The following is a 23,093-nucleotide window of genomic DNA, read 5'->3' on the forward strand; positions in this document are numbered from 1 at the left end:
AAGCAAACGTTTCCCTCTGAACGTGGCTGTAGCAATCAGGACCAACGAGATTTCCCAGCTGAATCACCAGACAGGAAATACATTCAAAATGGTTTGTCAGAAAACACACACATTCCTGCTTTACAGAAAACCTCAAAAATGTGGCTTCCCAGGAGAGCTTCACTGGCTTCAAACGGGTAAGAGACAAGCTGGCAGCATAAAGAAATTAAATCCCAATCTTAGGCTTACTGGGTCTCCATGGGTGTTGGCAGAGTGTCAGCTCCTACACAGCTTTCCTGCCCCTCCATGGCTTCTCCTTCTGGCTGTACTCCAGTGTCCCAGACAGGAGGTAACTCATCTGCCTCAAGTCTGTGAGAGACTGCCATTTTCCCGTCTCCCCTGTGTGCCCCGTGTGTCTGTTATATCCTCTGAGAAGGTGGGGGGAAGGGTTTTCCACACACCGGCTTGCTTCCTGCTATTACAGGCAGGTTTCTCCCTAGCCCTGATTTTAACAGGCTGTTCAAACTGAATAAGCTTTCTGACAGTGGCAGGTCTGCATGGAGTGTAGGTTTTTTCTCTTAATCTTATCCTGCCCTGTCTCTTCTACCTCCATGTCAGAATCAGAGCAGAAGTCAGCTTCATCAATCAATTGGCAGGTCACCTGCACTGTGAATACTCCTGATCACTGGGGCAAAACCCGGTACGGATTTGGGTTTGATTTGGCCAAAACCCGAAACAGACCTGGGTTTGTCACAATATTTAATTTGCATTGTAGTTATTATAATGCTTTGTACTTCCTGGATGAATTTATTCAGCTCTTTTTTTAATTTCTAATAATTTTTACTGTAGTATAAAGAAAGCATCACAAATAATAAAACCCTAAGTGTGTATGCGCACTCCTACCTGCGTGATCCGTGAGTCCGTGGCAGGTAGGAGTGCGCATGCGCACTTAAGGTTCTATTAGCTTGGGAGGAAATGCCCAGGACCTCCGGAGCGCAGAGGGGCGGCAGCGACAGAGGCGGCGCGGGCTGACGGATGGCGGCAGAGGAGAAGCAGCGGTACTGGTGGCAGGAGCAGGAACTCTGAGGGGAGTCAGGGAGGGAGGTAATGGGAAGGGAGGCCTGCTGTCCCCTGCAAAGATAGGTCTTAACTGACATCCTCTGTTTCCTTACCACCATTTTGGCCATCCATGAATCAGTCAGCAGTTGTGTCACATTCATTGTTTGCAATAGGATAGCACCATATGTCCAGGAAACATTTAACAAACTTAACAAATTGACTGGCTTGGGGGCAAAAGAGAAAAATATTGGAGATGGGCCGGGAATGGGAACATGTGGGAGTAGGATGGATTCTAGTATGCAACAAACTTACCATCACTTGTTTGTCCAGATTGCCTTTATGAACCAAGCTGGCCAGCTCATCGTAATAGAAGGCTGCAGCTTCAGGAGCTTGTTCACTACAGGAGTGCACTAACTCCAGCAAAGCAGTCACCTGAAAAAAAAAAAAAAAAGCAAAGGACAAAACTGAAAAAGAAATTCAAGAAGAAACTTCTCTCTTACTGCTTGCCTAAAAGGGTTCGCCACTGCAGACAGCTGGAGGGACTGCCATTTGATCAGACCATAGAAAAGTTTCTGCTGCGCTAGGAAATGAAGAGGATCAAAAGGACATAGCATCTTGCAAGTTTTCTAAGCTATGCATAAAACTTGCCTAACATACCATTAGTCAACTAAGTGGGTCAGGGGGGGCAATCAAGATGACTGCATAACTGCATTGTCTATGTTTATTACGATTTGATATACCGCTTCAGCATTTCACTGACCTAAGCGGTTTACAATGCAACAATTGAACAATGAAAGATTGCTCTCTCAATCAATCAATTCAACCCCCTCAGAAAGAAATCATCATTAAAATACTATTTTCAAACATCTAAGTCCAATAACATCAACAAATTCTCAGCATGACTTCAACTAAAACACCTCTACCGAAAGAGAACAGCGTGTTATCTGACTTACTAGAGGAAGTTAAATCACCAAATATGATACTGCAGACATTAAAAAAGAACTAGCCAACTCAACTATTTATTAATTTGGAGACTAAAACAACTGTAGCGAAGGAGAACATCCTGGATCTGAAAAAGCAACTGAAATGCCTAATGCAAGTGGAACAAGATCTGGAAGAAGTGAATAATCGCTCTAGAAGGGGCAAGATATAATAACATTTTTAGAGAAAATTAAACCCTCAGTGCTTAACTTGATATTCTCTAAATACTTTGAAATTGAAAGAGCGTACTCCACTCCTTTGAACACATTGGTCTGTAACAAACATCCTAGACCAGTGTTCTTCTACCGCAAGTCTGTGGACCTGTGGCGATCTGCAGAAATTTTCTGCCGGTCCACAGGGCCGGCACTTCCATCGGGTCCAAGAGATTGTTCTGTAGCCGCCGGTCCTCGGTACAATCAATGCGGCATCTTTGGGCCGGCTCCCTGAGTGCTGCAGTGCACAAAGCCGTGGGAAAAGGCTCCTAGCCACGGCCTGCGCCTGAGCTGGAAGCCTTCTCTCTGACGTCGCAACGTCAGAGGGAAGGCTTCCAGATGAGGTGCGGGACGCACGCAAGGAACCGCTTCCCACAGCTTTGTGCAATGCAGCACTCAGGGAGCTGGCCCGAAGACCCTGCGTTGATTGCACCGTGGACTGGCCCGAAGATAACACCGGGGGGAGGCAGGCCAGAAGGCAAGGCACAGCATGGAGGGAGAGAGACAACAACGATAGGGGAAATGCTTTCATTTTTTTTATTTAGTGATTTTACATCTGCCCTAATTGTCTGTCCAGGAAGAAATGCATTTGTTTCTTTTTCTCTGGGGTTGTACTGGATCTTAGGGTTTCCTTTCTATATATTAGTACTTTTAGTTTGTGGTCCCGTATTTGCATAGGGGTTATCTGTGTTCTGGTAGGAATGAATGTTGAGAAACATACAATGTGCTTTGTGCAGTTTAATTTTGGGGTTAACCATTATGCGTTGTTACTACGATTATATTGTGTGTGTGTGTATATATATGACAAATGAATGGAAAAAATTGTGTTACAATTAGTACTATTATGGGGGAGGGGTCTGGGGTGGAGATTGGATGGAGATGGGCACGACTTAGCCCAGTGTTCTTCAACTGCTGGTCCGCAGACCGATGCCGGTCCACAAAATAATTATTTTATTTCCGCCAGTCCATAGGTGTCAAAAGGTTGAACAACACTGTCCTAGTTCAAGTTCAAGTTTATTAATTTATTAAGAACACCTGGCCGGTTTACAATGTTAAAAAAAATAAGAAGTTAAAATTAAATTATTATGAGGGGAGGGGAAGTGTAAACATTAAAGGGACAGATTAAAAAAACCAACGTGAGTTTGGGGTAAAGGGAGAAAGGAAAATTAATAATTACATCCTGAAAGTATTAAGATATCCTGTTATTTCAAATTACTATTAGTGACCAATACTAGAGAATGACATGGGGAAAAAAATTTGTCCTCGTCAGCGCCCCGTCCCCGCAGCATCCATACAAGCCTCAGTACTGCAATATTTAGCTTATTCCTTCCTTAGAAATCAGATGTTCAGCTGGCAGGGCTTTGTTTATAAATTTTTATCAACACAACTAATATACTACTTTATCCTAAAGCAAAAAATATATATAAAATTTTTTTTCTACTTTTGTTGTCTGGTTTCTGCTTTCCTCAACTTCTCCTCATTCATTTCCTTCCATCCATTGCCTGCCTTCTGTCTCTTCCATATGCTCTGTTTCTGTGCTTCTCCCTTCCATCTCTCCCTCCACGCCCCCCCCCCCCAATTGGTCTGGCACCAATCTTCTTCCCTCCGCTCCCCCAATAGTCTGGAATCTCTCTCTTCCCCATTTCCCTTCAGCGTCTGTTCCTCCCCACCCTACCTTCCCCAGTTCCCTTCAGCGTCTGTTCCACCGCACCTCACCTTCCCCAGTTCCCTTCAGCGTCTGTTCCTCTCCACCCCACCTCCCCCAGGTCCCTTCAGAGTCTGTTCCTTTCCACCCCACCTCCCCCAGGTCCCTTCAGCGTCTGTTCCTTTCCATCCCACCTTCCCCAGGAACCTTCAGCATCTGTTCTTCTCCACCTTTCCTCCCTTTCTTCCTCCCTGCCCCTTACCTTCGCGGCAGGCAATTTCTAAATTTGCTTCGTACGAGCAGCCGAAGCGTTGAAATCGTGAATGGCTGCAGGAAAGGTCGGCTATGATGTAACTTCTGGTTGCGTCAGAGATGACCTTTAAGGCAGCCACACGTGATTTCAACGCTCTGGCTGCTCGTAGGAAGCAAATTTAGAGAAATTGCCTGCCACGAAGGTAAGGGGCAGGGAGGGAGATGCACGGGTGGCGGTGATCAGTAAGGTGGGAGGGAGCGCGATCGGTGACCGCGCGTGTTCCCTCCCTTAACTATGGAGGCAAACCGCTCCACGGGGCAATGAATGGCTTTTTCCCCGTAGCCACGGTGAACACTGCTTTCCACCCCCCCCATTTCAGCGGGTTACCCGCGGTCACCCACAGCTTAACGCGGGTAACAGCCACTGTGTCATTCTCTAACACACACACCCACACCCCACCTGCTCTCAGCCATTTTGCCCTTCTCTCTCTCTCTCACACCCACATATTCCACATGCCTTCAGTCTCTCTGACCTTCTCTCTCTGAGAGCTTGTTGATTGTATGGCTCTATCATTTGTGAAGCACATAGCAACCACTAGTGACACCCTGATGTCACATGCATGCGACAATCCAGCTGGAAGAAGGGGGGAGGGATATCTGGCCCATAAAAGTTTTATTTGATTTAGGATTTTTTTTTGTTATTTGGCATTGATATTTGAAATGTACAATGTGCAAGGAGTGCATGGGGTTAATCCGCGATTTTCTTGCAATGCGAATTACAAATCTGAGATTCACTCCCGCGCTCGCTATGCGCATTCCAAAAAAAGAAATAAAAATTATTTCTAATGCTTATGTACATGAAGGTTTATATATTTAAAAGTTTTGATATATTTAGGATTTTTGATGGGGTTCTTAACATGCACACATCAGTTGCTAGGCAGAAATAGTGAGCGAGGATGTAAACGACTGGTCCTCAGCAGTCGTAACTTTTTGGAACGGAAAGGCCAGTCCGTTTGGACAAAATGGTTTCATGAATCGACGCGTTAAGAAATTTACATGCCTCTTTACTCATTTGCATGCACAGATCGTATAGGGTGCGGATGAGGTCTGGAGGAATCGAGCCGGAGTTGGAAAGTGAGCGCAAACCGGGCAGTACATGATCGGTTTGCTTTTACTTCCTTGCACAGCTGCCATTAGCGTTACCTTTGCAATTCCCTCGGAAAGCCTCGAGGTGTTTGCTAGGCTAGCCCCACCTCCCATGAGGCAATTTCCTCTTTCCTCAGAGGCAGGCCTGGCCTAGCAAAATTCCCGAGGTTGCCTGAGGGAATCCTTAAGCAAACACTATCAGCAGCTGTGCAGGGAAGTAAAAGCAAAATGTGATTTGCTGCTGCTTGGATGTAAGAGAGACAAAACGGCAACAGTGGAAGGAGGGTGGGAGACATGTGATGGCAGCAGCAGAAGAAGAAAATTATAACTTATAATATTTCTGTATAGGTCTTTTTTCTTCTTGTACAATACCTAGATCACTTTCAGTCCAAGGATTTCCCAAAGTCTCCTCACTACATGCGCTACTTAATATTATAAGCTAACATCTCTATCAATTTTTCAACATTCCTTCATACTCTTATGGAAGAGTCACTCACCTGTCTGTAGACTTCACTGCTGAGATGCATTTTCTGAGATGCCTCTCTTTCCGGTTTACTGCTGAAACAATTAACATTTTGTGTTTACAACCTTGTTCCACTTTTATGTTTTGTTTATGAGCTAAGAGCAAGCTAGCTCTAGTCTAACATATGTTCTAAGCAAAAACAAAGAAGGCAGCACTGAAGAAGCATTCTCTCCCCTTCAGGAGGAGCAGTGGTTTCTCTCTCTCTGATCTCAACCAACACCCAGCATTAATTTTCCCCCATGAAGAGATATACCCTGTGTAGTCACCTAGAACAGTATTTCTTAATACGTGGTATGCATGCCCTTAGGGGTACGTGGTAGTGCTGTCCGATTCATTCAAATCGATTCATCAATTCACTTTGATGAATCGATTTGAATGGATTCATTTCCTCCAGGTCAAAACAGCAGCAGTTGTGAACAGGCTGCTCCTGGCCTGCCTGCTGGGTCCTTCCCTCTGCCGTGTCACTGATGGCATCACTGGTGATGCAGCAGAGAGAAGACCTGACAGACAGGCCGCCAAGCAAGGTTCAAGGTTTATTAATATTTGATCAAATCACTTAACAAATGAATCGGAAGTGGGGGCAATCAGCAACGAATGAGAGGTGGGGGGGCCAAATCAACATCAAATCTCATTGCGACATTGGCAGAAATTCCAAAATACTGCCTGCCGCTGACTTTGAAGTCTCTCCATGGCAGAGGGGAGACTGCCGGGTTTGTGGCAGGCAGCATGTGAGAGAGTCACAGCTGATACCACGACCCAAAGAAGCAAGCCTTGGAGTACAGGGAAGGAGAGGAAGGATATCTGATGGCACGGGGAGGGGGGGGGGAAGAGGTAAGGGGAAGAAAATCTGGTGGCACAGGGGGAGGAAAGGGGAGGGTGAGAAGGAAAGATGGGGGAGTAGAGGGAGACATGAATGGTGAGGGAAGAAGATGGAATTGCAAATAATGGAGAGAAAGGGAAAGATGGTGCATGGAGGGAGATAGAGGGCACTCATTATGTCTGTGTTATAGGATGGAAACAATGATAAATGGTCAACGGGGTAATACTAAGGTATTTAAACTAATATGGGGTCCGTTGACTAATTTTATTAATAATAATTGAATGAATTATTAATACATTTCTGGTTATAACTAAGGTGACCATATGTCCCCTTTTGAATGGGACCATCCCATTTTTAGATCCCCTGTCCCGTTGTCCCCACACACAGCTTCGGGACGTCGAAATGTCCCATTTTCAGGGACAGCGCCCCAAAGCTGTGCGCGGGGACAATGGGACAGGCGATCGCTTCCTGTCACTCCCTGCTGCGCAAAAAAAAAGCCTCTCTTGGTCTGCCGGTATGGTTAGATTGGGAAAGGTTAATGAAAGAATCTATCTATCTATCTATATATATCTATATATCTATATATTTTCCTGTTTAGTCATTAGAAGGGGAGGGGGCAAAAAGTGATTGTTCATGTTTTTCTGAAAGATGAATGTGCTTTTTCTTGTTACACTATATGTACATCTAATTGTTAATGGCACTGTGGAAAATTAATAAAGATTAAAAAAAAATAAATAAATAAAAATCTATCCAAAGTTGTTGTGGCAGATGCGGTTCTCAATATCCTCCAGTTTATCCTTTAGGACCTCCAGCTCTGAACTGGCTTCCTCCAGCCCCTTTTGCGTACCCACCACCACCTCTTCCACAGCATCCATCCGAGTCTCAACTCTCTCCACTTCATTACCCATATCTTGGCGGTCCGTCTTCAGTTCCTGGATCGCCTAAAGGATTTGGGACTTAATGGACGCAATCTCGGATTTCACTTCCTCTACCTAAGCACAGAGACCTGCTTTCGTGACCAAGTTGGACCAGGTTGAGTGCTCCGCTCCGTATCAGTCTTCATCAAGGTGACAGCCACCGTGGAGCATGACGGGCCTTCTCCGTCATCCCCCATCAGACCAGCTCCACATGGCCTGCGCTTCCGCGCTTTCTCAATAGATTTCACTAGCCCCGCTCAGCATCAGATCTGTGCTTTGACGCCATCCAAGATGTCCAGGTAAGGGTTCACCAAATGTCGCAGGGAAATTAGCTAAGAGCCTCTGCCAATAAGTTACAGGGTTTGCTATGGCCAAAGGCGGAGCACAGAATCTATGCTGCCATCTTCCCCGATGACATCACTTCCTTCCCTACAAGATTTTTAACGTCTTCAGTACTGATGAGGAAGAGGATCAATGGGTGCCTCTTACACTTGAAAGCATGAGATCGATGTGATGAGGGGTGATGATATCTTGAAGTCGATCGCCCTGAAGAAGAGGATCGATGCTTCGATGAAGAGCGTCAGTGAGAACATCAGTGTGAAGATAGATGTTGTCACACCCATGCTCTCTGCGAACACCCTGAGCCGTTGGGTAGTGACATGATGCTTGTTACTGGCGTGGTCCCTTTAGAATTAGGGTCACCTTTCAAGTTGGTAGCCGCTAGCAAATGTCCAACTAAGCTTATTCTCCAAGGGCTTTGAGAAAAAAATCACACTTTGTCAGAATGGCCTTGGTGAAAACATAAGCTTTTATTCGGCCACCGGCCGTGGAATTACTGTGCCACTCCAGGTTTTCCTGGTAGCATGCACATCATACAAAAACAACAGAAAAAGTTCATTTCACTCTTAGTCACCCAGTAATCAGCTCTGGACTGGGTTAGTAAACCACATACAGTCATTAATATTCCAGGAGGCTAGGAGGTGAAACAGTTAGCACACATAACTCTCCATTGTAGCTTTACAGGAGAGACATTCTTGTTCATGATTGAGAAATATTCTGTGCTGTCTTCCAGTGCTCTTACACTCTCCAGCTGGGCTGGACTTTCTCCCTAGTCCCGAGCAGGCTTTTCCCTGCGAGGGTTAATTTCCTTATCCCTACGAGGCAGGCAGATTAATTGAATTAGTTAGTTGCTATGGCACTATCCTTACAGCTGGGCACTTTCACGGAGTGTGGAAGTCAGGAAATTATGGGCTTTAAAACTAGCCAACATTACAGCTTGGCGTTTGGTTCAGCTATGAACATAACCTGCAGAGGAGATTACTGTATTCTTTCCAAACTCCAGCAAAACAGCATGTAAAATTGCAATACAGGATTATTTTCCTAGTAACTCCCACAGTCATTAGTTCACAGAGCAAGCAGAGAAATACAGCCAAGACAAAACCTCTGTTCACAGACCTTTCCCAGGATATTCAGCTCTCCATTTCCTCTGAACAGCTTTCCTGTATAGCCCCACTTTCTTCCCATACCATGGGCTCTGGGGAAAGGAATTCAGTGGCCAAATTACCAGCCTGTTCCTCCGTCATTTCCCAGTCAGTGCTGAGGAACTGCTCAGCCCCGTCCTGCCTCTGCTCTACTGCCAAGCCTTGTTCTGCTCCTCCTCCTTCTGCTCTCTAACGAGCCTGGCTTTAAGCTGAGGGGAAGAACCACTCCCCCTTGGCTTTGGATGGGGGAAGGGAATTCCTTCCTCAGCCCATGCCGTTTCTCTGAGGGAAAACTGCTTGTGAGCTTTCTGCCTTACAGGCAATGGACAACAGCAAGGCAGCTTCTTCCTGCTCTATTTCCATTTCATAGTCACTCACCAGGTAGTCAGCTAATTTATTGTCCTGGGCACTGACCTGGTCAGCCCTTCTGCACTGGGGTTCATATACTTTCCTTAATTTTCCTGTGGCAAACCTTGGGAAAGCCGTCCGTTTGTCACAATGTCTTGAACATCGTCTAGAAGTGGAATGACTGTGTCTCACAGGAGATTCCTGAGGAGTTCGATGCTTCAATGGATAGTTGACAGCAGTACCCTGAAGCCTTGTAATGCAATGGTAAAGCTGGGCCGATACCGAGGGAGTCAATGCTAGCACTGGCATACAGTGCAATTTAAATATATTACCGAGTTCCCTCTGGAAGAACTCACTGAGATTTTCACTAAAAGAAGGCACCAGTACTGATGGCTCAACAGCCGGTACCATCAGTGCAGCAGGTTGTCGGAGTGGGTGTCCTCAATGAGGATGCACACCTTGTAGGAGAGACAACATGTGAAGCTGGAGAGCGGTGGTGTCGTTGTTTGGCCTGCATCAAGGGACTCAATGCAGTAGAGACCTGCAATGCTTGTTTGGAAGCGGGTGGCTTCTTAGCTGGCTTCCCCAATGCCAGAATCTCTTGTGATATCGATCCGAAACCGATGTCAACATCTGTGAAGATCTGATGATATCCATAATAATGCTGAATAACTGCTCCTGTTGAGCGCAATGGGCTTTAAGAGAGCGGGACCTTTAAGGTTGAACAGTATTTTGTATTCAGTGCCTAGACAACGTAGACACCATTTATGAGTGTCTGCAGCTGAAATGGACTGTTGACACTTGCCACACTTTTTAAAACCAGTCAACAGTCTTAACATAGACAGAAAAATTACTTTAGCGAAATTGAACTCAATTGTCGCCAAAATTGTTGAGAGAAAAGTAAAGAAAAAAAACACGCAAAAGCGGGAAGGCAAACAAGATTAAATGAAGTCCAACCAAATAGTATTTCTTCATTCCGCGGAAAACGAAGAACTGAGGTGCCACGAGCTTCAGTGGGTGGGTAGGCAGTCGCACATGCGTGGTGCGAGCAGTCCACTTTTCATACTGTCTGTACGGGGCTCCGTGGATGATATTATTCATATGTGAGAATATGCTGCCTGCTTGTCCTAGGATAAACATAGTTATTCCAGCATTTCTTTTTCTTTTTAAATGTTTATTAGAAATTTTATATTTAATAACTACAAGCAAAGTCACATTACAAAGCATCATAAGAAAAATAACAAGACCAGTCTCTGCCTCTAAGTAGGCACAAGGTAACAGCAAACTACAAACTAGAAACTGGTGCATCCCACCTGCCAAAACAAGACCGCTATATAATACCCCAACCCCACAAATCAAGCAACAAAGCCCCCCACCTACCTTGAGATGAACCCTCTGTGGTTTTACGCCAGCATTTCTTACCTTTTCATGGCCATGCTGCCCACAATCATCACAGCACCAATAATCCCAATACGTTTGTATTTCAGTACACTGCTGAAGAGTTGCTTTCTGATCACTATGTACATGTCATCCTGTGGAATAACAGCAAAGTTATTATTCATATGTATAGTATAAAACAGATACATGCAATGCTGCCCAAAAACAGTTCACGAAGAGAAAACTCCATCTTCCCCCCACCCCACCCCAAAACCATGCACAGCCTTTAAGGATTCATTCAACCAAGTCATAGAGGAAGCTGTTGAAAAAAATCCTGAAAGGCCTACTCTGCCTAAACTTGTTCTCTCAATCCCTATCCAACAAAGTTAGTACAATGAATGAGCATATGCTTCATTGAAGGTGACTCATGTCTGACCTTAGGGACCCCTAAAATTGTTAACTCCAACAACGCTAAAAAGAGCTCCCTTTATCAAGATAAGCTGGAAAACTACCGATCAGATTCTAACATTCCTTTCCTGGCAAAACTTATAGAACAGAATTAACATTGGCTAGACACATTCATCTGGCTTCAGATCTGCATATGGAACAGAAACAGTGGCCTAGTGGTAGAGCTGCTGTGGCGTAGAAGCCCCATTCCCTTTCCCCCTTCTGCACAGAAACTCTGACGGAGGATCTGCCTTGATATTTGTGGTGTTGGATTTCGCAGCAGCCTTTGACACAAGACTGACAGACCTAATAATAATAACTTTATTTTTTCTATACCGCCATAATCTTGCGACTTCTAGGCGGTTCACAATGAAGAATAGCTGTACAGTCAGCGAATTACAGTGTACAAATAGAGAAGAGGTCACTGAGCGGTCAGTGATTACATGGTGCAAATTGGCAAGAAGAAAGATTCTATATAATATTGACATGTTACATTGCATATGGTTAGAAGTCAACGCATAACTGAACACAAATTGTGGCTCAAATCCTATTTGTCAGACAGACAACAAATTATTTCTGTTCAGCAACAGGGGTCCATACTGTCTCCAATCTTATTTAATATTTATCTTAAGTCTCTTGCAGATGTATCCAGCTGTATGGACTGCAGGAAGTATGGCAAACTGCCATGAGAAGTTGCAGCAGTCATTTTGAAGAGCAACTACAAGGGTCAGGAGCAAGGGCCTGTGCTCTTGTCCCCGCCGACCCACACTAGACCACCAGGTACAAAGGGAGGCCTGGGGGAGCCTACCTAGACAGTGGGAGTGAGAGGATCTTTGGGGACTTTTGTGGCCCTGGGGGGGCACTGAATATTAGGGCATAGTTTAGATGGTGATAATCAGCATTTTTGCCAGTTCACCATCCAAGGACTTCGGAAGGGATTTTCTCCCTATAAAAAAAACCAGACAGCTGTGATTCCACAACTATACAGATCCCAGGGGGCCTAAGCCCACTTTCATGTGCTCCGTGGCACATGGCGCATAGACACTCTTCAGCCAACCATCCAATGCAATCTAGGCATAATGCAGAGGTTATAAAGGTCCAAGCAGTCCATTACACTCAATTTTAAAATCAGAACATCCAAGATGGCTGTCGCAGCAACATTTTGGGGCAAACAATGGCCTTGGGGAGCTACATTGAAGTTTAAAAAATTCTAAAAATGGGATTTTGGAGGTGGGGGACCCTATTACTACCCCCAGGAACATTCAAAACTTCAAATTTGAGACCCCCCCCTGATTTTTCCACATACTTCTATGGGCTGCACTACTGCTTTAACTGCCTCAGCTTACACTGCAGTTGGTGTCTGGAGAAGATTTCTGCCTCCTTAATTTCCACTATAGAAATTGGGGACAAGTTAAACACAATGTAACAAGAGTGAAAAGGTGCATATATCAGATAGAAAAAATCACTCTATGGACCTGTTCAAAGAGTAAAGTTGATTGAATGATGTAACACAGTTCACCAAAACTTGCTCAGAATCAAGGAGGGGAAAACTGGGGCGAGCCCCAGAAAAACCACCTCACAGCCCAATCATCGCATGAAGGGTAAACGGTATCATTATATCATTCCATGTATGCTTGTATGTTGAAAAAATATTGAGCACTATAATAATTAGATAGTTTTTTAAGTCGAAGAACTAAGCAAACTTAACTTATAGCTTGCGGGTTCCGACGTGCACGTTTCGATCCTGCCTCAGGGAACACACAGGAATTGTTGGAAAAACATGCGATGGGTACAGAGTTTCTGAGAAAACTTTTTTATTTTTATTTTTTATTATTTATTTTTTATTTGTTATTTTCTTTTTTGATTGACAGTACCCCTTCAGTCTTTCCGGCACCTGATTTCTTCATAAGTGCTATGACGTCATCACGTTTTAGTGCGTGATCACGTCGTACAGTGTCCTTTAAAACTTTGGCGGTCATTCCTCTCTGGTTACCTTTCAAAGCAGTTAACCTGCGCCACTCGCGCTTCCATATGGGAGACATTAGTCCATCCTGGTGAGTCCTTTTGCTGTTTAGCCGTGAGCTAAGTCTAAATTGTTTTATCTTTCATGTGAAAAAGTTTTTTATCTATTTTTTGAATAAAGTATTGATGTTTTAACTCTGTTTTCTCAGAAACTCTGTACCCATCGCATGTTTTTCCAACAATTCCTGTGTGTTCCCTGAGGCAGGATCGAAACGTGCACGTCGGAACCCGCAAGCTATAAGTTAAGTTTGCTTAGTTCTTCGACTTAAAAAACTATCTAATTATTATAGTGCTCAATATTTTTTCAACATACAAGCATACATGGAATGATATAATGATACCGTTTACCCTTCATGCGATGATTGGGCTGTGAGGTGGTTTTTCTGGGGCTCGCCCCAGTTTTCCCCTCCTTGATTCTGAGCAAGTTTTGGTGAACTGTGTTACATCATTCAATCAACTTTACTCTTTGAACAGGTCCATAGAGTGATTTTTTCCCTCCTTAATTTCCACAGCACAGCAATCTTCGGACTGCCAGTTGGACATGAGATCTCAGACCCCCACAAATCCATGTGCTGTGCTGGGAAGTACCCATTAAAGTCATTTCTGGACCACCAGAAGAGCAAACGGCCTGAGCTTAGCACCTGATAAATCAAGGGCAAGCCTAGTTTCCAAGGGAATGGTCCCTGATCTCCACAAATAAAAATGCAGGCTGGCTAAAGAGGTTCCCTAAAAGGGTTGCCCTGTTAACTGCTGACCTCCGCTCTGCAAGTCTTCTTCTTCTCCCAGGATCACCGAGGTCCTCTCAATCACTAAAAGCCTTACGATTTGGATAAACAAACCCAAAAATGATAAAGTATTTCCAGAGTAGATCAGAGAGACATCTTCTCAACTTGCTTGCAGAAGGGAAAACGGAGCAGACAGGGCACAACCCACTGAGGAAGGAGACGGAGCTGAAAGATGTGAGTGGCATTCTTCTGCAAGAAACTTGCAGTTTCAGGGATGCGACCCACTTGTCCAGGCTACTGTACCCTTTGCACTAGAATTTATTTTCCCTGATCAGGTGTTCATTAAACCGAGAACACAGCAGTACCACTGGGCCACCAGGGTGGACCATGATTATTCATTTAAATGTCAAAGTCAAGTAAAAGATATATAGCTTGTATTCATCACATTCTCAAAAAAGCTTGATAAGTGAAAAGAGTAAGGCACAGAGAGTAAAAGGAAGAAGAGGTACCGGTAAGTCTAGCCAGAGTAGAATTCCACTGATATTCCATCTCCAACCTCTCTCATCCTCATACCTGGATGTGGCTGCTTTCATGCCCCTTGTTGAATGCAAGTCTACTAAGGATGCAAAATACTTTGCGAATCTGCTGAGGGTTAAGGTTATCCATATAGTCTAGAATTCCCTAAAAGAGAAAAGCACCATCCCCAGTTAAACATAACAGATTAGAGTGATAAAATCTAGACAGAAATTAGGTATGATAAAACATAGTATACAGTACAGTACTCCCCTGAAATTCATGGGGGTTCCATTCCAGGAATCCCCGTGAATCTTGAAAAACCGCGAACACAGTTTTTCATGGGGGAGACTGGAAAGGGCAGCGGGAGATGCAGGAGAGAGTAGCCGGAGCACCGGCGAGTGAAGGAAATCACTCGCTGTATGCTCCGACCGCCTCTTCCTGCACTAAAGTCGGGCCTTACCAATCAGGAGCTGCATTGACACGCAGCTCCTGATTGGTAAGGCCCGACTTTAGTGCAGGAAGAGGTGGTCAGAACATACAGCGAGTGATTTCCTTTACTCGCCGGTGCTCCGGCTGCTCTCTCCTGCCACTCCAGCTGTCCTCTTCTGGTCGGCGGTCGCGATCAGAAAAATACCACGAATGAGTGGGACCGCAAACCACCGACCGTGAATGACCATGGGAACAATATATATATTTCTCATTCTAAAAATGATATTAGATCTTACCTGTTAATTTTCTTTCCTTTAGGCCAGTGGTTCCCAACCCTGTCCTGGAGAACCACCAGCCAGTCGGGGTTTTTGTGATAGCCCTAATGAATACGCATGAGACAGATTCAAATATAATGGAGGTGACAGACTAGCAAATCTACCCCATACATATCCATCAGGGCTTCCTGAAAACCTGACTGCCTGGTGGTCCTCCAGTACAGCGTTGGGAACCACTGCTTTAGGCTCTTCAGACCAGTCCAGCTTTGTAAGCATATATACGCCTACCAGCAAATAGAGACTGAGAAGCACTAGATTGAAATCCTATAAGTATCTTATGCAGCCCCTCATCCAACCAATTTTTCTTCTAATAAAGCAAGATTAATAACCACAGAAACCAAATTCCAAACATTAACACCCCAATTAACCAGGAAATAACTTTTAACAGACCAACCAATGGAAGGACTAAAGGAAAGGAAATTAACACATAATATCTAATTTTACTTTCTTTAGTGTCCCTCCAGACTAGTCCCAGACTCCCAACATGTGGGAAGTATCAAAGCAGTATTCCCTGTGGACAGGAACAAGATAAATGGCCCTCAACTCCCTTCCTCCAAACTCCACATCCCATTAAGCCTGAAGATCCAGGCAATGAAGACCATTTAGTCACTTTACAAATGTTCATCAGAAGAATAAGGCTATATTCTGTCCAAGGGTTTGCTTGCCCCTTGTAGAATGAGGGATCAATAAAGCCAAGCAAGGTATACTCCAACACAATGGCTTCCTTAATCCAGAAAGCCACTGTCACTTTTGAAACTGCTTCCCTCTTTTTCTAGGGCCTCCAAACACACATGATCCAACTAATAAAATTTCTGGTCTCCTTATATCAAGAAAGATATAGTGGCGCTAGAAAAGGTTCAAAGAAGAGCGACCAAGATGATAAAGGGGATATAACTCCTCTCGTATGAGGAAAGACTAAAACGGTTAGGGCTCTTCAGCTTGGAAAAGAGACGGCTGAGGGGAGATATGATTGAAGTCTACAAAATCCTAAGTGGAGTAGAACGGGTACAGGTGGATCAATTTTTTACTCCATCAAAAATTACAAAGGCTAGGTGACACTCGATGAAGTTACAGGGAAATACTTTTAAAAGCAATAGGAGGAAATATTTTTTCACTCAGAGAATAGTTAAGCTCTGGAAAGCATTGCCAGAGGTTGTGGTAAGTGCAGATATCGTAGCTGGTTTTAAGACAGGTTTGAACAATTTCCTGGAGGAAAAGTCCATAGTCTATTATTGAGACAAACATGGGGGGAATCCACTGCTTGCCCTGGATCGGTAGCATGGAATATTGCTACTCCTTGGGTTTTGGCCAGGTACTAGTGGCCTGGATTGGCCACCATGAGAACGGGCTTACTGGGGTTGATGGACCTTTGGTCTGACCCAGTAAGGCTATTCTTATGTTCTTATGAGTAATGTTAGGAATATAGGGGGGAGAGGGGGAAGAGACAGATGTCAGACTAGGGGAAAGGAAGGAAGGAGGATGGGAGAGAAAGGAAGGAGAGGAGATACCAGATAATGTAGAGGGGGAGGAGATGGGAGGAGAGAGATGCCTGGACATGGGGAGAGGGAAGGGAAACTTAGGAGACAAATGCCAGACCAGAGGGAAAGAAAGAAGAGGAGGTGCCAAAACAAGGAGGGCGAGGGAGAGATAGGAGAGGAGAGAGATGCCAGGGCATGGTGGGAGGGAAGGGAAGGAGATAAAGATGCCAGACCATGGGATGGAGTGGGAAGGAAGGAAAGGAGAAGAGAGATGCCAGAGCACAGGGGAGGGGATGGAGAGAAAAAAAATGGAGAGGTGGTGAAGCTGAAATGAATCATGTGCAAAGGAGAGAAAGGGTACAGGATATACAGTTTACTTAAAGAACATAAAAAGAGGGAAGATGCCGTATGGAAGAGAGAGAGAGGGTAGACACTGGATGGAGAGGACAGAGAGGGTAGACACTGGATGGAAAGGGTAGAGAGAGAGAGAGAGAGAGAGGGCAGAGGCTAGGTGGAAGGGGCAAAGAGAGGGCAGATGTTGCATGGAAGGGTGAGAGGACAAACGCTGTATAGAAAGAAAAAAGGGAAGAGAAGATGATTAAAGCAGAAACAACAAAAGGTAGAAAGAAATTTTTTGTTTGCTTACGTAGAATCAAGTAGTATTGTAACTGTATTGATAAAAGTTTATAAATAGGAAATGGAAATAAGGCAAATTTTTTTTGGACTAAACCCATTTCCTCAGGTCAGGACAGGGTACCATAACAGCAGTCTACTGTACTGTCTTGAAGAAAGATTTGGCCTCTGAAAGCTAATTGAAAAATGGATTAGTCCAATAAAATGGTATTTTCTTATTTCTTGCTATTTGTTTTATTTTTATTTGTTAATTTGAAAAATGGTTTTTCAAATGTACATCTACTGTCTTTATATTCTGCACAGTTTCTGTGGTGTTGCATTGTATGCAGAGTCTGGTTTCTTGGCGGTTCAATTTAACTTTTGTCTACGTATTTCTATTTTTAGTTTGTGATTATTCCATATTGGGCGAAGGTGTTTCTGTGTTCTATATGTATGAAAAGGCCATGGTTTTCTGCTAGCATCGACTGTACAGGATCAATTGACTGTGCAGGATCTGGATTGTTTAGATTTACAATGTGTGTGTTGGTGTTCTAGTGTTCACTGCAGTGTTTAAGATGCTGCCTTTTCCTAGGTGCACCCTTGTTGTGTGACTAAAAAGGAGAAATTAGGTTCTTACCTGCTAATTTACTTTCTTTTAGCTTCTCCAGACCAGTAGAGGTTAACTTTACGAATGGGTATATATCTAATCATGACCAGCAGGTGGAGACTGAAAACAAAACTTTGGGACAGTATATCCTAGCCCCTCCTCTCTATTTCCCTCAGTCTGCCGAATAGCCAAGCAGAACCAAGAACTGGAAAACAACAGAGAGAAAAAACAATACTCCAAAAGGAGTAACAAATAACATACCCAAAATGCTGTTGGAAAATGCAGAGGAGAAATTCCCGAAGGAAGAATGTCCCCACAGCTCGCCAGCTAAGCCAGCCGAGCCACAGCCGCTGTTCTTCACTTCTCCCCGGCCCTAGAAAAATACTAGAACCCGCAGCAAAAACCAAAAACTGCCCGCGCAACAGCCCCAACAACAACAACAACAGACAGGGTGGGGACCTCTACTGGTCTGGAGAAGCTAAAAGAAAGTAAATTAGCAGGTAAGAACCTAATTTCTCCTTCTTTAGCACTCTCCAGACCAGTACAGGTTAACTTTACGAATGGGACGTACCAAAGCAGTCCCTCTCACGGGCGGGACCCCCGAAGGGCCGATACCAGTACACGCTCACCGAACACCGCGTCCCGACGCGCCTGCACATCAACCCGATAATGACGAACAAAGGAATGCAAGGAGGACCAAACCGCAGCCTTACAAATATCCACTGGAGGCACGAGCGACGACTCAGCCCAAGAAGCCGCCTGACCCCGAGTGGAATGAGCCTTGAGAAACTCCGGAACAGGCTGCTGTTTCAGAAGATAAGCGGAAGCAATCGTCTCCTTGATCCAGCGCGCAATAGTAGCCTTAGAAGCGCCAGCTCCCCGACGAGGACCCGCCAGGAGGACAAAGAGATGATCGGACTTCCGGAATTCCTGGGTCCGCTGCACATAAGAGCGAAGGACCCGACCGACATCCAACTTGCGCAGCTGCCGTTGCTCAGAAGAGCCCTCCCGACCACCCAAGACCGGGAGAACCACCGATTGATTGACATGAAAAGGAGAAACAACCTTCGGCAGAAAGGAAGGAACAGGCCGCAAGACGACCCGCTCCCTAGAAAACTCCAAGAAGGGAGCCCTACAAGAGAAAGCCTGCAGCTCAGAAACACGCCTAGCAGAAGTAATGGCCACCAAAAAGACCGCCTTCAAAGTAAGGTCCTTCAAAGAACAGTCGTCCAAGGGCTCGAAAGGCGGACGCACCAAAACAGAGAGAACCAGATTAAGATCCCAAGAGGGAACCGAGGGTCGTAGGGGAGGCCTAAGCAACTTGGCCGCCCGCAAAAACCGAATCACATCAGGAAGAGCCGATAAACGCTGACCTGACACCAACCCTCGAAAAGCCGACAGGGCCGCAAGATGAACCCGGAGAGAAGACCAAGCCAGGCCTCTATCCAGGCCATCCTGCAAGAACTCCAGAATGTTAGGCAGAGAAGCGCGAAAAGAGGTCACTCCCCGCGCCCGACACCATTCCTCAAAGAGACGCCAAACCCGCACATAAGCCCGAGAGGTAGAAAGCCTCCGGGACCCCAACAGTGTAGAGATCACCTTGTCTGAATATCCCTTCTTGCTAAGGCGACCCCTTTCAAGAGCCACGCCGTAAGACAGAAGGGAGACGGGTCGAACATGGGAATGGGACCCTGCATCAGAAGGTCGTCCGAGAGAGGCAGAGGAAGAGGATCCGCTACCAGGTGCCTCACCAGATCCGCATACCACGGACGGCGAGGCCAATCCGGCGCCACCAGCACCACCAAACCCGGATGGTGAACAATGCGAAGAAGCACCCTGCCCACCAGCGGCCAAGGAGGGAACACATACAACAGCCCCTCCATTGGCCACTGCTGGACCAGAGCATCCAGACCCTCGGCCAGACCGTCCCTGCGACGACTGAAGAAGCGGGGCACTTTGGCGTTGCCACCTGTGGCCATCAGGTCCATCAGGGGCTGCCCCCAAGCCTGCACTATCAACTGAAACGCCTCGGCGCCGAGACACCACTCTCCTGGATCTAGGAAGTGACGACTGAGGAAGTCTGCCTGAACATTTTCTACCCCGGCTATATGAGAGGCCGAGAGGTCCAGCAGATGGGATTCCGCCCAAACCATGAGCAGAGCCGCCTCCTGCGCCACCTGAGTGCTCTTGGTGCCCCCCTGACGATTGACATAAGCCACCGCCGTGGCATTGTCCGACAGCACTCTGACCGACTTGCCCAGCAACAGGGAGTGGAAAGCCAACAGCGCCAGACGGACCGCTCTGGTCTCCAACACGTTGATCGACCAGGCGGCCTCCTCCGCGGACCAGGTGCCCTGAGCTGAGTGACCCAAACACTGAGCCCCCCAACCCAGGAGACTCGCATCCGTCAGGAGCACCGTCCACTGCGGGAGATCCAGACCCACCCCCTGAACTAGGTGAGGGGTCTGGAGCCACCAACGCAGACTGCAGCGCGCCAAGCCTCGCAGGGGAACCGGAACATCCATCCCGTGCCTCTGGGGAGACCACCTCCGGAGCAGAGCATACTGGAGAGGACGCATGTGGGCCCGCGCCCACCTCACCACGTCCAGGGACGCCGCCATCGACCCCAAGACCTGGAGGAAATCTCGCGCCCGAGGACACCGGGACGCCAAAAGCAGGCGAATCTGAGATTGCAATTTGCTCACCCGGCCCTCTGGGAGGAAGACCTTCCCCAAGGAGGTGTCGAACAGCACCCCTAGGTACTCCAGACGCTGAGCCGGGACCAACCGACTCTTGGAAAGGTTGACCACCCAGCCCAGCGACCGGAGAAACTCCACCACCCGAGCAGTAACCCGGGAGCTTTCCTGCAACGACTTTGCCCGAATTAACCAGTCGTCCAGGTAGGGGTGTACCAGGATACCCTCCGACCGCAAGGCTGCCGCGACGACCACCATCACCTTGGTGAACGTCCGAGGAGCCGTGGCCAGCCCAAAGGGAAGCGCACAGAACTGAAAGTGCCGACCCAAGATCGCAAAGCGCAGGAAACGCTGATGAGAGGCCCGAATGGGAACATGCAAGTAGGCCTCCGTCAGATCGAGAGAAGTGAGAAACTCCCCCGGCTGAACCGCCAGAATGACCGACCGCAGAGTTTCCATACGGAAAGAGGGAATCTTGAGAGCCCTGTTGACCCCTTTTAAATCGAGGATGGGCCGAAAAGTCCCCTCCTTTTTGGGCACCACAAAGTAAATGGAGTACCTGCCCGTGCCCCACTCCGGGGGGGGCACCGGAACAACTGCCCTGAGATCTAGCAAGCGCTGAAGGGTCTGGCGAAAAGCCTGCGTCTTCCCCGGAGTCTGACACGGAGAAGCGAGGAAAAAATCCGGCAGAGAGCGGGCGAACTCCAGGGCATAACCGTCCCGCACCACCTCCAGGACCCACTGATCGGACGTGATCTCGGCCCATTTGGGGAAAAATTCGCGCAGCCGAGCCCCCACCGGAACCAAAGGGGGCGCCGGCAAGGCGTCATTGTGCAGGACGGGAAGCGGGGGAACCGGCGGAGGGATTCCCTGCCCCCCGACGGGCCCCCCGAAAGGGCTGCATGCGCTGGAAGAACCGACCCCGGGAAAATCCCGGAGACTGGAAAGAAGCAGCCCCACGCCCAGGGCGATACTTGCGAAAATCCCGCAAACGCCCCCGGGCCGCACCCCCCCGAGACGCCGAGCGGGCACGGTCCTCCGGCAGACGGGGAACTTTCGAGTCCGACAGAGTCTGAATCAACTTATCCAAGTCCTCTCCAAACAAAAACGACCCCCGAAAGGGAAATTTAGTAAGCTTAGCTTTGGACGCAGCATCCGCCGCCCAAGCGCGCAGCCACAACACACGCCTTGCGGCCACGCCAAAAGCCATAGACTTAGCCGATATCCGCACCAAGTCATATAGAGCATCTGAGAGGAATGAGGCCGCCATCTCAATCTTCGCAACCTCCTGATCCAAGACCCGCTCCGCCCACCGAAACACGGCGCGAGCGACCAGTCCCCCACAAATAGCCGCCTGGACCCCAAAGGCAGAGACCTGAAAATTTTGCTTAAGGATGCTCTCCAATTTGCGCTCCTCAGGGTCCCGCAAGGCAGAACCGCCCTCAACAGGCACGGTATGCCGCTTGGAAATTGCCGAGACCACCGCATCCACGACTGGCGAAGCTAACGTAGCCCGATCCCCTTCAGGAATGGGATACAGGCGAGCCATGCTGCGCGCCAGCCGAAACGGCGCCTCCGGCGTTTTCCACTGCTCCAGAATAATATCCCGAATATCCTGATGCATAGGAAAAGAGCGGGAAACGGAATGGATCCCCCGTAACAGGGGGTCCCCCACACGCGGAGTCTCCTGCGGCGCGTCCTCAAAACGCAAAACCGTAGAAACCTGTTGAATAAGGTCAGGCAGCTCATCTTTCTGAAAAAGGCGCACCACGGACGCCTCGTCACTGGAGAACGGGAAATCCGACAACCCGCCGCCAGCTTCCGTCCCCTCCAGAGAGTCCTCAGAAGGGTCCAGGTCCTCCTCCAGACCGAATCGTTCCTCCGACCACAAATTCTCGTCCCACGACACCCGCGGACGCTTGGACAAGGGAGGCGGCGGAGGGGACGTCACGCCAGACGAAAGAGGCAAAGCCGCAGGGAGCGCGGAGGAAAACCCACCCCCCGAAACCCCCTGGGCGCAACCGGGACCCCCAGCCGCCTGAAAATAGGCTCTGCATAAAGAAAAGAAAAATTCAGGAGAAAAACCCCCCGAGGGTCCCAAGGGACTCCCTGCCACAGCAGGGGACCCAGCAGAACCTTGCCCCTGCATAGTCAAAACAGGGGGAAGGTCACCTGAGGTGGAAGACAAAATGGAGGGGCCAGACAGAGAAGATGGCGGTTTTCCCGCCAAAAAAAGCTCCCTCCATAGCCTGAAGCGGCTGAGAAACCTGAATAGTCTCAGCCGCTAAAGCAGGCAAGCCGGCATCAGCTGTCAAAAAATCAGCTGAGAGGGAATCCTTCGGGGAATCCCTCCGTGGGCGGTTGTGGAAGACCGGGCTTCCCCACTGCTCCAAGCCGACTCGCGAGGCACCATCGGCGGGGAGCTCTGGGCGCCTGCAGCCGCTGCCGACGGAGCTCCACCACCTCACCGACCCAAACCGCCGAGT

General features: G+C 47.4%; 1 protein-coding gene across 4 annotated transcripts in view; it reads right to left on the reverse strand.

Annotated features, from left to right (window-relative positions):
- FANCD2 (FA complementation group D2) overlaps positions 1-23,093 on the reverse strand; it is a 319,297-nt gene that overhangs the window by 174,493 nt on the left and 121,711 nt on the right. For 3 of the 4 annotated variants that reach the window (XR_004537318.1, XM_033925762.1, XM_033925760.1), the window contains exons 17-20: positions 14,508-14,615; positions 10,786-10,895; positions 5,772-5,832; positions 1,351-1,470 (exon numbers count right to left, since the gene is read on the reverse strand). Coding sequence is in view for 3 of the 4 variants with exons in the window: in XM_033925762.1 (XP_033781653.1) it covers positions 1,351-1,470; positions 5,772-5,832; positions 10,786-10,895; positions 14,508-14,615 (399 nt within the window). In the remaining variant the exon portion in view is untranslated. The remainder of the gene's footprint in view (positions 1-1,350; positions 1,471-5,771; positions 5,833-10,785; positions 10,896-14,507; positions 14,616-23,093) is intronic. The other variant, XM_033925761.1, reaches the window with a different exon arrangement.

This window comes from Geotrypetes seraphini, chromosome 17, assembly GCF_902459505.1.
Source record: "Geotrypetes seraphini chromosome 17, aGeoSer1.1, whole genome shotgun sequence".
In the NCBI taxonomy this organism is placed as follows: Eukaryota; Metazoa; Chordata; class Amphibia; order Gymnophiona; family Dermophiidae; genus Geotrypetes; species Geotrypetes seraphini.